At 39.8% G+C, this 13,689-nt stretch overlaps 1 protein-coding gene across 5 annotated transcripts in view; it reads right to left on the reverse strand.

Moving 5' to 3' along the window:
* The window catches only part of ABCC3 (ATP binding cassette subfamily C member 3), a 47,039-nt gene that overhangs the window by 16,913 nt on the left and 16,437 nt on the right, over positions 1-13,689 (reverse strand). For 3 of the 5 annotated variants that reach the window (XR_012583166.1, XM_074554947.1, XM_005494780.4), the window contains exons 5-12: positions 13,478-13,603; positions 12,602-12,663; positions 11,319-11,450; positions 7,053-7,271; positions 4,604-4,781; positions 3,697-3,858; positions 2,624-2,716; positions 1,117-1,320 (exon numbers count right to left, since the gene is read on the reverse strand). Coding sequence is in view for 4 of the 5 variants with exons in the window: in XM_074554947.1 (XP_074411048.1) it covers positions 1,117-1,320; positions 2,624-2,716; positions 3,697-3,858; positions 4,604-4,781; positions 7,053-7,271; positions 11,319-11,450; positions 12,602-12,663; positions 13,478-13,603 (1,176 nt within the window). In the remaining variant the exon portion in view is untranslated. Of the gene's footprint in view, positions 1-1,116; positions 1,321-2,623; positions 2,717-3,696; positions 3,859-4,603; positions 4,782-7,052; positions 7,272-11,318; positions 11,451-12,601; positions 12,664-13,477; positions 13,604-13,689 lie in introns of those variants that run through there. The other 2 variants (XM_026797840.2, XM_074554946.1) reach the window with 2 other exon arrangements.

The following is a 13,689-nucleotide window of genomic DNA, read 5'->3' on the forward strand; positions in this document are numbered from 1 at the left end:
GTACCAACCAAAAAAATGGGAAAATTCTGTGTTTCTGACCTTTTCAACATGCTTTAAAAATGTTAAGTTCTATGGACAAGTAGGTACAGAAAAAGGGCACACAAAATAAAAGACCTGTCAAGTTTCTAGTGGCTACATTCAGTTGATTTTCAAGAGGTGAATTACAGGACTCGGGTAAATAAAAAGGAAAAGCTTCTATCGGGTTGTGGTTTCTTCCAGCTCCACCCAAGCAAATTTTCCCATTGTAAACTGCAGGCTAAGCAAACGAGATTCACTAATCAGTAGAAAAGGAAGTGAAATCCAAGTTATTTGCTGGCTTGCTGTATAACAGGGGCCGTCCACCATGGAAGGATCATCCTGTGCAGCAAAGTCACAATGAGCAGGAAGAGGAATGTGCACTGAAGGAAGTGCAATGACTTTAAGGAACTATAAAAGGGGCAGAATCTCCAGGCTGATCAGATCATTCCTGCAGGGCTGGGCCTTAGATCTCGAGAAAAATTGGCTGGGAATAGTTTTGACCACGGACTTATCTGAATGGTTTTATTCACCAAAACCCTTTCTGCAAAAGAGATCACAGTCCACTGAAGTAGAAAATAGAGGAAAAGAGGAAATTGAGGAAAATGCATTTCAGAGTTGGTGACATTATCATTTGGGCTTCGGTTTTCACATTAAATCTTTTTTGAGCTGTAGAATAATTTAACAACTCCCTCTCTCACTAAAACAAGTAGAGGACTGCAACATGAAGGTAGAAATGAGAGCTAAAGACAGACGTTGTCCTGACTGACTCAATTAAAGTTTCTTTTATTTTGCTATTCACGGATCTCTCTGAGGTTTCAAATTCCAGTTTTAATTTGTTATGGGAAACACTTTGAAGTGGTTGGAAATTCTCCTGTGACAGCTATTCCCAGCTTTCACTGGCAGGCTTTATCACAAAATACTTTAATACTGATTAACAAAAGGGCTTTTGAGAACAGGGAACTCTGTATCAAAGCATGTGAATAATTTCTTCAAAAACTTTACATTTTATTTCTATGTACATTAGCAAGCAGAAAGCCTTGGGCTTATCCTTCAAGGGTATACTTGTACAGCTTAGAGAGACATGAAAATTTAATTTACCAGGAAGGGTGCGCTGATCCAGGCAAAGGTGGACAAAGAGTTGAGGTAGGCAGATTTTTTCAAAACTTTCAGCTCATTCTTCCGTATCTCCAGGACCTTTTCTGAAAAGGATGGTTCCCAAGCATAGAGCTTCAGCACCTTGATGCCACCCAGGATCTCGTTCATTAATTTAATGCGGGAGTCTTTGTATCGCATTTGTTCCACCTGGGTTATTGGTAAACACGGGAGACAGAGCCACAGTCAGGACTACAGGAGAGTTTTCAACATGTGTCTCACAGCTGTCACAGCCCTCAGGCTACTTCTGAAGAGGATGCAAAAGGTAATTACAGAAAGGCAGACTGTTATGAGCTTATTGTGCAAGTTAGTCTACCTCCAGAGACAGGAGAAATCAAAGGAAATGCCTGGAAAGCAGAGTACAAAAGCCTTCCACTCATTTTAACTCTTAAGAGCTACATTTTTAAACCATCCTAAAGAAAGATTCAGCCACTTCACAAAAATACTACCTTATAATTTCATTTGATTTCTTCAGATTTTTTTCTTCCTTGTTTGCACATTTTATTTCTTATCCCTTGAAAACTGTGGCTACTTCTAGGGGTTTCTTTTCCTATCTATTAAAATACAGTCTTTCATTCAGTTATTAAAATAAAAACATCCCTGCTCAAATTTATAGACAAAATTCACACACATAAGCACAGCAAGTTATGCATCTTATAATGGGCAAGGGAGAAAAGGATTGTTACTACTAACATGTCAGCATCCAAGAGATGCCTGTATGTCTTTTTAAGGCATATAATAATATCACTGTTACTAAGGCTGTGCTTAAAAGTCCTAATTTATATCCAACCCTTACCTTTTTTACACCAACAGATTGACTTTTAATTTCTATTTTAATCTTCCAAACAGTCTGATAGGTTGCATAGGAGAAGCCAATTGTTGGATTTTTTTCTAGCACAAAGCCAAAGGGCACTGTTATATTGGTATTTTTTCAGCTTTCCATGACTAGAGAGAACTAGACTACAAAGAAAGGAATAAAGGATCATTTTCCCTTAAGATAATAAATGAAATTTGGCCCAGCTAAGTAGCAGTGAACATCAACACTGGTTTTTGGCATAAAACTCAAACTGTCAGGTTTTAGCTGCCACCTCTGAAAACATTCATTTGCAGCTTAAAGAACAGCTTTGATTTGCCTTTCTCTAGATAGTCCTAGAGGAAAATACCAGATGAAGGGACATGGAGGCAAAGAAACCTCTTGCTAATCCCAAAAGCTGCTTGCTCCAGAGGTATGAAGAAGCCACTGGCTCAATGACAGAAGGCTTTTTTCCCTTAAATTGCATTCAATTCACTATGGAAAAATTAGCTAAGATGATACAGTTATTAATATATCACTACATTCTTACTCATAAGTAAATTGATGCAAATGGCATCTTATTAACAACCCCAGATGTCTTCATTTCTCATAGCACAGCTGCCAACTCATGTAACATTACCTTCTCTGCTGCCACCTTACCTGGAATGCTCTGGTTTTTATTGCTATTGCTGAGTTAAATGGGATAAGTAAGACCATCACAGCAACTCCAGCCAGCACAGAAGGACCTAAAGCCTTGATTTAAAAAGAAAGAGTAAGTTGTTGTACCCAAGTGTTCCCTACAGTCAGGGCTAAAACAACAATAAGTAATAGAAACAGAAATCAATGTTGACAAGTTGAACTTGTCCCAGTGAAGTGTTGAGATTCCACAGAGCAACTGTGAAGAGGAGACAGAAAAATAAGGGACCACTTTGAATAATAATGATAATAATACAATAAAAAAAATAACAATAATAACTATTATTATTGTTGTTATTGTATCAGTGATAGGAACCTTTCTCTGGATTTTTCTCTGACCAAGGGAACTGTAATTATGGAATTAACCCAGTACCTCAGTGTGACTACAATCATACAAACTGCTGGTAACCAGAGCTCAGCTTCCAGCAGAGCAGTAATTCAGAGCTGCTGAAATTTAATGGCTTTTGAGTTGAAATCAATATGGTTAAGTTGGTGCTACTGTTTTATGCAGTAAAAGACATTAATTGCACAGAAACAAGTCTGAAAGCCAGCGCTCAAACTGAACCTGGAATAAAGCTGAAACGATGTCACAATGTAGCAAATGAAAAATTATGGTTTTTCCAGATGAGATTTGTCTCACATTGACTTGCACAAAACTTCATTATGTAGCAGGATATAATCTCTACACACAATATTTCCTACGCCCAGGTTTTTGTTTGGTTTGGTCTCTAAACCACTACCCTCAAGCTCTCATTTGTATCAACTACTGGGAACAAGAGTCCAAGACTGAGCCCATCAAACTCGAGTAAGGAAGGGGGAAAGACAAAGGAAACATTCTGTTTCCAATGCCCATCTAGCCTATCAGTGGAACAAAATAATTAAGACATTAAGTGAGGCTGTGCAGCACCCTTTTACTACAGGACAGAACACTTTAAGTTGGTAAAAAACACAGTGGCAGGTCAAAGTGACAAAAAAAAAAAAAAAGGAAAAAGAAAAAGCCTGCACATTAATTAGATGAATTGTGACAATGTCTGTACCTGCCAGAGGAAATACAAAGCTAGAAATATCTGGAGTGGTGCAGACCACAACATGTTCAGGAAAGTCGTCAGGTCCATGAAACGTTGGGCATCCACTGACATGAGGTTGACAATTTCTCCAACAGTAGATGAGCGCTTTGCTGAGTTTGTGATCACTAAGGACTGACAAGGGAGAGAGTGGCAATGCATTCACAATCTTCATACACATGGAGAACAAATACTCAATTATTAGCAAAATGACACTATCTAAGAATAATGTGCTTCTCCCAAAAGAATAAAATAATTCACCTATATCCATTCCTGATCTCCAAGGAACAAGAGCTCATGAAATGGTTTTGCTTATGAGCTCAAGCAGTGCATAGCAATCTGAAGAAAATCTCATTGGGTCTGATCGACTCATAGCATAAACATGTTCTTCTCCTAGATCCCTCTTCCAAACTGTGGAATGGTTTGGGTGGAAAGAAAATTTAAAGTTCCAACCCCTCTTCAATGGGCAGGAACAACTTCCACTATCCCAGGTTGCTCCAAGCCCCATCCAGCCTGGCCTTAGACACTTAGAGGAATGGGGTAGCCACAGCTTCTCTGGGCACCCTGTGCCAGATCCTCCCCACCCTCACATGGAAGAATTTTTTCCTTACATCTAATCTAAGTCTCTCTTCTTCCTGCATTTAGAGTGAACTGGTATTGGTATGTCTAATAACCTACCACAACACTCATATGACACTACTGCTCACTGGAAAATTCTGTAAAGTATTAAAGAGGTACTCCTAAAAACTCACCAAACCCCCAATCTTTTATATTCCAGGAGGCTACTCCTCTCCAGCATGCCTAACCTTCCCTAAATATGTGAGAATTGAGCACACTTGCCTGGCTAGTATTCCAGCCCACAAAATGCTTCCAGCCTTACCTTTCGGTATATCACCCCAATGATGCCAGTCCTCAGCCTCATCCCAGTAACAATGCAGTACTGGAAGTGCTGGTGAAGGAAGAGTGTCTGCAGCACAGCGCAGATAAACATCAGAGCTGCAATCAAAAATCCCCACCAGGCTGGGGCATCTTTGTTCTTAATGAAGCCGATTAATACACTGTGTGTCAGCAGGGTAGGGAAGGAAAAGGAAAAAGAAACAAAAATTTTAAAACCATGCATCAAATTTAATGGGACATAACACAGCTTCTCCCAACTACAGCATCCTGCCACATCCTCTCCCTAACCACAAAAAGCAAACAGCTCCCCAGGACAAAGGATGAGTTATGATTTCAGTCAAACAACATTGCAAAGATCCAACAGCAAAACCTGCAGCTCTGCCAGTGACAAAGTCCATTTGTAAATGGGCCTGAAAATGAAATATGAAGAGAAACTCTTGGTTTCCCCTGAGATTCAGGGTTTAAACACACAGTGCACTGTCTGAGCTCTGTTAGGGAGGCCCCCAGGGCAAGAGGTGAATGATAGGACAGAATAAGGCAGTGCAGCAGGGCAGGCAAAACCAGCTTCTTACCCAAATCTTCTTCAAGCAGCCTGAGTGCTGCTGCCTGGGGTGTTTTCCCACCAAAAAAAAAAAGTGCTAAATTAAAAGACATCCTCCTGGATGGATGCATAGAGAGTCCTTCACTCTTACATTTTTTTTGTAAAATGGTACCATTAAGATGGCTATAGCAGCTTTTATTGGTAAATCCTTTTTTACTCCTCCCAGCTCTCATTGCACACTGACACACAGCAAACAAGCAGAGTGACACATGGCAATATCCAGTGCTCTCAAAAATCATGTTTGTGACTTCAGTCCACTGATCAGAATACCGAACTGTAAAAATATCGGAGAAAAAAAGATTTTGCTCCATGGTTCAAACAATCAGCAGGAGGAAAATGGACCTGGAAACTAAAAATCAGGCAACCAAAGCTTTGTAGTACAAGCATGAGGTTGCTACATCTTTCTTTTTTCAGTCCAGAGAAATCTTATTTCTGCACTGCTCCATTCATTCATTCTCCAAAAGGGAATAGCTTCAGGGAAAACCTCTTCTGGGTAGTCCCAGGGATTCACCAATCTTTTTAGAAACATGAAACTATCTCACATGCAGTCTGCCAGACAGCCATGGCTTTTTCATCTTCCCTTACTATCAGAAGGGCATTTTCCCAGACTGCAGGAATTTAGACTTGAGAAGGAATTCAGCATAATATGCCTTGAGATATCACTGAAACGTATTCAGGAATTCATGCAAATTTGAGAAATTCCCAGAATACGTTCCACTTAATGTGCTCTCAGGAGGAGCCAGCAGCCTCCTCTTCAGCAGGAGAAGACAGACTGTCAGCTATTAAATGTCACCACGCTTGGTCAGACCCTCTTTTTAGCAAATTTCTGGGTATATCACAAACCACCCACAGAACAACACAATCTCAGAACATGGGTTATTTTTAAGAGATACTCAAATAGGAGCAGAGCCTTCTCCTCTCCCTCTCCCTACATCCACCTGTGAGCTCCACCCAGGTTCCATTCCTCCCTCATGCATTAATAGGACTTTGTGCTTTTCTATTAATAATTGTTAGGTAGAAATGCTGGTAATTCCACTATTGCTTTCCTTCTAGCTAATGATTTTCTGCTGAATTCCTCACTTTAAGAAAAATACTAATAAAGAAAAAAATGCGGGGATTGTGCAAATTCCTTTATGGATCAGGCTGAGCAACTGGCCCCCCCGGGAGATGGTGCTCCTCATACAAAGAGAATTTGAGAACACACCACTTCTCTCATAACCTCTTCCTCTGTCTGTTTTTTTTTTTTTTTAATATAACTATAATTTTCTTTCACATGGAAATTCACTGCAACTGTGCCTCTCACATTCTCGTTATTGAACACAACTAAGAGCACATGAACTCATCTAAACAACCCAAAACCTTTCCCAGGTGACAGCAGTCTGGCCAGAGCACCACATACTGGCGCATCAGACAACATCTGCACATAAAGTCACATCACAGCTGCAACCACCATCCACATATGAGGATATCAGATATTCAGAGACCACTGGATCCAGCCAGCAATGCTTCACTTTGATTTCACAGCGAATCCTTTAGAAATGGGGAGAAATTGCTTTGGACTGAATCAGAGAGCAACATGCAATTTGTAAGTCAAAGCTGCCCACAGCGATGGGAGATTTACAGATAGAACATTTCAGTGAACTTGTCCAATTTACAGCTGAGTCCTCAACAAAGAATTCATGTCTCATGGCATTGCAGGGGGAAGGTGAGGGAGCATACACATGTGGCACTGTGAGGGAAACTAACTCTTTATTTCAAAAACAATTGCCCTGTGCCAAAGCCAAGCAACCACAGGGATCACACATAGAAACTACTCACAGAGTAAACTGACCTTAATAGCTGAGGGTTGACAAAAGAGAGTAGGTCTTGTATCAACTTGAAGAAGGAGCCAATTAAGAAGTATGGCCCGAAGGTCCGCAACAAAGCCTTGAGAAAGGAAGGTTTCCTATTGTGCCTTTTGTCTCTGATCAGGACTTCTGCTTCCTCTGGGCTGCCACCAGCATGATTCTGTTCATGGGTTGATTTCCTCATGTAGGACACATCCTCTTTCCTAGGGAAACAAAACAAATGACAGGAGACAACTGACAATGAGAATGGCACCGTCCTGTGTGAACAGCACTGTGGGAACTCCCCAAATTCTGCACCCTCCTCTGCTCTGCTACTGACCAACAGCAACACTTCCAACACCATCAAGGTGTGCTCAGGATCAGCTACTCTTTTGCAATTGAGTCTTGTTTTATTTTCTTTTTGTTCTGCAGTACTTAGGGGGTACTAATCCCATAGGCCACAAAATCAATCACCATGACATGAGAACAAGGCCCAAAGGAGGAGGAGAGGAAGGCTGGACTTCCTTAGAGGCCAGAATTGACTTTGGATCTCCAATTTCTTGTATAGGAATCCTCAAAGAAGTGCTATGGACCTCCCACACAAGGCACCCTCACCTACTCCTTCTGAGCCTGTGTTCTTGTTCAATCGGTAGTTGTGCTAAGCCTGTACCCTTACCGATCACACAGCTGCTTCCAGAGAAGCAGAATTAATCCCCCTGGGGCTACAGCCATTGCAGCAGGCACAGTACTCTCAAAATACAAAGTTTTGCATTTCTGGAAACTTGGAATTGAGTAGAAACCACAGCACCTTCAAAACTGGGCCATCCCCAAGATCTGGACCACAGCTGTTCAGATTCTTCCAGGAGAGAAACATTGGGTTTAAGTATCTAAATTTTACTCAGTTGACAATTGAGGCATTTAAACCCTGTTTATCTGCAACCATTTTGTTAACCATTGGAGTCAATAATTGTCCGGGTTTTTCCCAACCTTAATGATTCCAGGATTCTAGGATTCCTTTTGTACTTTTTGCCACCCTCCCACTGCCAAATAAGCTAACAAAAGTGATTCTTCCACGAGTACTCTTTTAGACTGACTGATGAAAAATGGGCCCAACATGCCCAAACTTCTCTTGAGGGCTCCAGGCAGGTTTTGTAGAAGCCCCTTTGGGGTTTAGGTGCCTGACTTCTGTTGCCCATCAACAAAGGGTATGCTCTGGGAAATTATTTCCTCCGTGAATTGCTCTCAAACATCAGCCTGGCAACTGTTCTACCAGAAAATATCAAATTGATGTTGTTTCCTGGGGGCTATGGGACTAGTGAAAAATTTCCTGAATGTCAGACAGGAAAGTTAAGTCCAGGTGCAACAGGGAGAATGAAATTAATCTGGGGCACATAAGCTCTACAAGAAAAAAACAGATGGAAAAGATACCCTAGAAACAGTGAATATTTACCACAAGGCATTTGAAAAATAACTTGTAAGTACTACCAAGTGAGGTTGAATTAATGATTTTTTTATAAAGACTGTGCAGATTTTTTGGAGCTGGCTAGCTGCAGAGTCCAATAATTCCAACAGCCTGTGAGCATTCACTGTGATCACTGAGGCTAACACATGTATAAACTTGTCCACATCCTTTCAGAAAAAGCCATTTTCGAATCCCAACATCTTTGCAATAAAGCTAGAGGGCAGGGGGAGAACCTAGACCAGTCAATTTATTTTTTTCCCCCAGACAAGAACAAACAGTGTTGTCTTTGTCTTCCAGATCAAACCTGGGGAGTTTATGAGAAAAGCCTTGTTTTTCTGGCAGCCAGACTGTTAAACTCATTGAAAGACTTGAAGAAACAAGACTACTTGCCCCTGACTTTGTGCTATTAAAAATGTTTATTACACTGAGCTATAGCAAAGCAATGGTTCTCTTGCAGCTAAGAGTCCCAAAGGGAGAAAATGCACTTTTAGTGTTTACTACCTGTAGTTAGGTGAGGTCAGGTTTTCAGCAGTGTGTGGGACTGCTCACACCCAGCTTTTAATCAAAGCAAAGAGCATGTGTCTTGTTGCCATTATTTATAGCAGGGCAGATAATAGGTGCTGATTTATCTCATGGGAAAACACACACATGTTTTGGTGCTGATACGGCCCTGCATCTCCAATATGTCTTCATAAGGACAGTCTCTAAAATCAGAAGCTAACTAAAAATGAGGGAAAATGCATTCCAGCTCTCTCTTCTCCATCCAGCATAGCTCTAACTTTCTCAGAAGAAACTGCACTTATCAGTAAAGTGAGTGACTAGAAACTTCAGCCATATAAGCAAAGAGAGCTAAAGAAAGGAAAAATACTCTTTGTGTGCTTTATTATCTATAGTAACATTTTAAATCCAGGCTGGTTTCTCCTGTAACTCACAAGAAACAAAAGAATTCTTAGCAATTATTTAACAGTAACTCACAAGACAGCAGTGATTCAAAAAAGGTTTGGGAACAACAGAAATGTGATAATCATTACCACAAATGTTTAAAGCGTTAGCTATGTAAGAGCTGCAACTGATTAAGTTTTTAAAAATAAATTACTACTATGTACACCACAAATACTTTTCATCACACTTTCAACGTGTACAAATTGACACAGCATTTTAATGTCATAAAAGCTTGCTCAGAGCAGATTTAATGAGAGTTGAAAGGAAAAAAAGAGTATTTACAATGTCTCTCAAGCAACTACCACTAATGTTATTTGACAGGAAGTAATAGAGAATATCTGCTTATAACTGAAGAATAAGTAGAGCTTTCAGAGTTCCATAGAGCACAGCAATTTGGAGCGCAGTAATTTGCTTTGTTTTTGCTCTTTTACCCATCTTAGAATCATTAATACAGTTGCCACAAAGTTTTACCTGAGCTAAATATGACTCATAATTTATAGCTAAATTCACTGCCAATTGGCCCCAGTTTATATGAATAGTTTCCAAAATGCAATGAACCCCATGAGAAAACTCCAGGCATAGTCTCTGTTTTCCTAGTAAAAGTTTTCCTGGACTGCATGCACTCCTGCACGATGGCTGTGCTCTTACCATAAAACAGCCTGAGGGAATAAGATTTATGTCTGTGCAAAAAGACCAGAACCCAGACCATGCACATTATTCGACACCATAAAAATAGAGACATTAAGACAATGAAAAAATCCCCTGAAGTAGAACTATAACACATCCACACTGAGCATTAGTGGACAGCTGCGGGTGAACTGCTGGAAATATTTCAAATTTTAGCTGCAAAATGGAACTCTCCACATCATATTTAGCCTTGCCAAGAAAATGACAATTATCTCCTAATATTATCAAATAATAGTGTCTTTACAATTTGGCAAGGACATGCACAAAAGAGAACAAAGCTTCCACGTGGAGAAGAAATCTCCACAATGAAAGGAAATGGAAGCACAGGCCCCCTCCTTATTGACATTTTTCATTTGAAACACACTATTATCACATCTATTTGCTTGGAAACATTTTGGACACCAAACAGTGAGAGAAGAAAATAGAGTTGCATAATAGATAATTTTTTAAGATTGGATTAGGTTAGAACATGCAATAAAAAGGAAATCCTCTCAAGCAGGGGTATAACTGTATGCAGGTTCTGACCCTTATCCCATTTCCATCACATACGAGGACAATTTTGCTGCTAGTTTTCTAGGCAACAGCAGAAGGGTCTCAGCAATAAAGTGGAATGTTTCCTCCCCTCCTGCCTTTCACATGTTCTGAGTTTCTTATCTTTACCACCGGGAAGTGAAGACTTGCTCACTGCTGAGAGCCTTAAGGCTAAAAGTACTGCCAGGCCAAAAAAGTCATGCTGAAGATGATGAGAAATTCTCTTTGGTTTATGTGTCCAGAAGCTGTGCTCCAACACACCTGGGAGGGATGCAATTATGCAGTTAGACAACTACCAGCTCAGTGGTGAAAAATTGTTCATTTTCTACAATCTAACCAACTCAACAGCTTCTTCTCACACATCTTCAGCCCTTCTCCACATGGGAAGTTGCATCACCTGCCCATGGAGATTTTAAGCACCTAAAAAGTGTGTTGGTGGCACACAAGCCCCACAGGGCTCCTGTTTGCCTCTGCCTAGACATATTAAAAAAAGAAAGTTAAACTATTAATGCTATTAATGACTGAAGAATAGAAAGGCTGAAGTGGCGGGTGCATTTTTAGTTGGCTCATTTTCATGGATGAGCAACTTATGAGTGTTGAAAGGACTCAGACCAAGCTCTCAACTTTGCAGACTTTTTCATCTACTTACTGTTTGCACTCTGCTTTTTCTCTGTCCCACTCTTTACTCAGCTGTTGCACGACAGTTTTTGAAGTGTCATCTTTGTTCAGTGACCACAAATCTTTCTCTTCCAGAGGCCTTTTGTACCCATGAATTGCCATGCTGTACATATGGAGAAAAACAGTGCAATTAAGTTTGGAAAATTGAATTTTCAGTTTTAAAGCATTGCCAGTAACTCTAGGACTATTCAGGTAACAAAAGCAAGAAGACACTCCACAGAAAGGGAGATTGGAGAATAATTATCACCCTTTGTTCCTTTTATTGATGTTTGCACTCAAGGAAAGGACATGATGTATTTCTAATTACATGTATTTAATTGAAAACACTACTTCAGACAAAAAACACTACTGCAGAAAAAAACCCAACTAACAGAAGCATTTGGATGAAATTGTGCTGTTAAATGGAAACACTGAAGCTTTAGAAGTGAAAACAATAAAGTTGATCTGGAATAACTGTCAGAGGTGAACAAAACGCAAAAGTGGAGCTCACTGGAGTAAAAGGAAAATCAGATTTTTCTGAAAACTGCACTTCCTCAACTGTAAAGGGAATTTTGTCAAGGGATACAAACATCCTATTTGCCAAGAATCTCACTGGGAAAGCTGAACATTCTGGAAGTTTAGAAAGTTCTCATCCTCTCACTAAAAAGAACTTTACAGGGCTGTTACCAGGACAATAAAATTACATGGGTGGAAGAATGAAGATCTCAACCCCTGTGGAAAAATAGGCTCTTAACACGACCTTGGACAGCTGTTCCACTTCTTTATCATGGAGTAGCAGGCCCAATCTCAAATTTGCATCTTTGATACTGCGACCTCAGTTGGCAGCAATAATTTATATACATAACCCAGTTAACCTTCCCTTTTGCACAGAAATGTCCTTACAAAAAAGCATTCACCCATGAACCTCAACAGAAAAAAAAATGCACCCTCAGCTGGGGGAAAGGCTGCCACAATTTATCTTGTGGAGCAGAGACCTACATCCTGGTTTAGGTTATATTCCTGCATGTGTTGAGCACAGCCAGGCTGCACATCCTATTTGTCATGATACTGCTGCTGCCATACCTTGCAGAGAAAAAGTTTGGGCTCTGTGTTTCTAAAAAGGCAAATGCTCAAAGTGCTGACACTACTGTGGATGAAAGAGCATCCAACATCAACTACTCACAGAAGGAAAATCTCTGTACTGCTCACTGCAATACAGATCACAAGCAGGTTTTGGGTTTGTCAGCTGTCCAACAGCTTGAAGAAAAAACTCACCTGGTAAACCACCAAAATGTCAATCGTGACAGGAAGCCTGAATTTAACTCTGGACATGGATTCTATAATGAATTTATGGGGGGAAAAATGAAAATAAATAAAGCAAGACATTTACCATTACTTTAACATGACAACAGTCTATTTTGATAATTTTTGGCATATTGTGTGGTATATTACATGTACGTACCTATGTCCTAATGAGACATAAAATTGATTTCTTTCATTTCCCATTTCCCACACTGAACTCCTTTTATACCTAAAAATTGCTTCATACACTGCCTTTAAATCCACCTATAAAGTGAAATGTCATTCTACAGTTTCAGAGATGTTCGTTTTAGGACATGAGCTCAACTTCTCTCTCAGCTTGGTTCAAACATAAATCCAATTATAGGGACTATTTTTGAATTGGAGAAGAAATTTAACCTGTGACACTACTAATATCTTTTGATATGAATGTTTTTCCATATCTGTTCTCAACACATACAGAACTCATTTATTAAGATAAACCTCATAGACTTTTGTTAATTCGAGATGAATGTTAAACAAGTAGTGCACCATATCCTCAAAAAACCCTCTTGAAATAATTATTATTACACTTCAGTGCTCACAAATATAATTTACACTGCTGTGAGGCAGCAAGCAGGAGAGCTGCTTTCACTACACAGCTCCAAGCCATTTCTAATGACACAGATAATGGAAAAAGACTCCAAACCACAATACTATTCTTCATACCCAGTGTTTTTAAGAGGGTCACTAAATACTGCCATCTCTACAACAAACCAAAGCTGCTTTCAATGACAAGTACTCTCAGTGGAATTCTCAAAACACCATATAGTCTGTAAAATCCAAATAAAGCAAAGTGAAAAAAATACTTACAGCATCTATATTAACAGGAGAAAAAAATGGAGGCTTCTCTTTAAAACATGAAAGTATCAACTCAATGATTATCAAAGCAAAGTAGATGTAAAATGTGGTAAACCTGAACCTTTCATTTACATGGCCCTAGAGGAAAAAGAAACACTGTAAATGATTGTTTTCCTGCGCTTCCAAGTTCCCCATACTCTCTCTCTCCCCACTTTTTCACTGCT

This window comes from Zonotrichia albicollis, chromosome 19 (genome assembly GCF_047830755.1).
Source record: "Zonotrichia albicollis isolate bZonAlb1 chromosome 19, bZonAlb1.hap1, whole genome shotgun sequence".
NCBI lineage: Eukaryota > Metazoa > Chordata > Aves > Passeriformes > Passerellidae > Zonotrichia > Zonotrichia albicollis.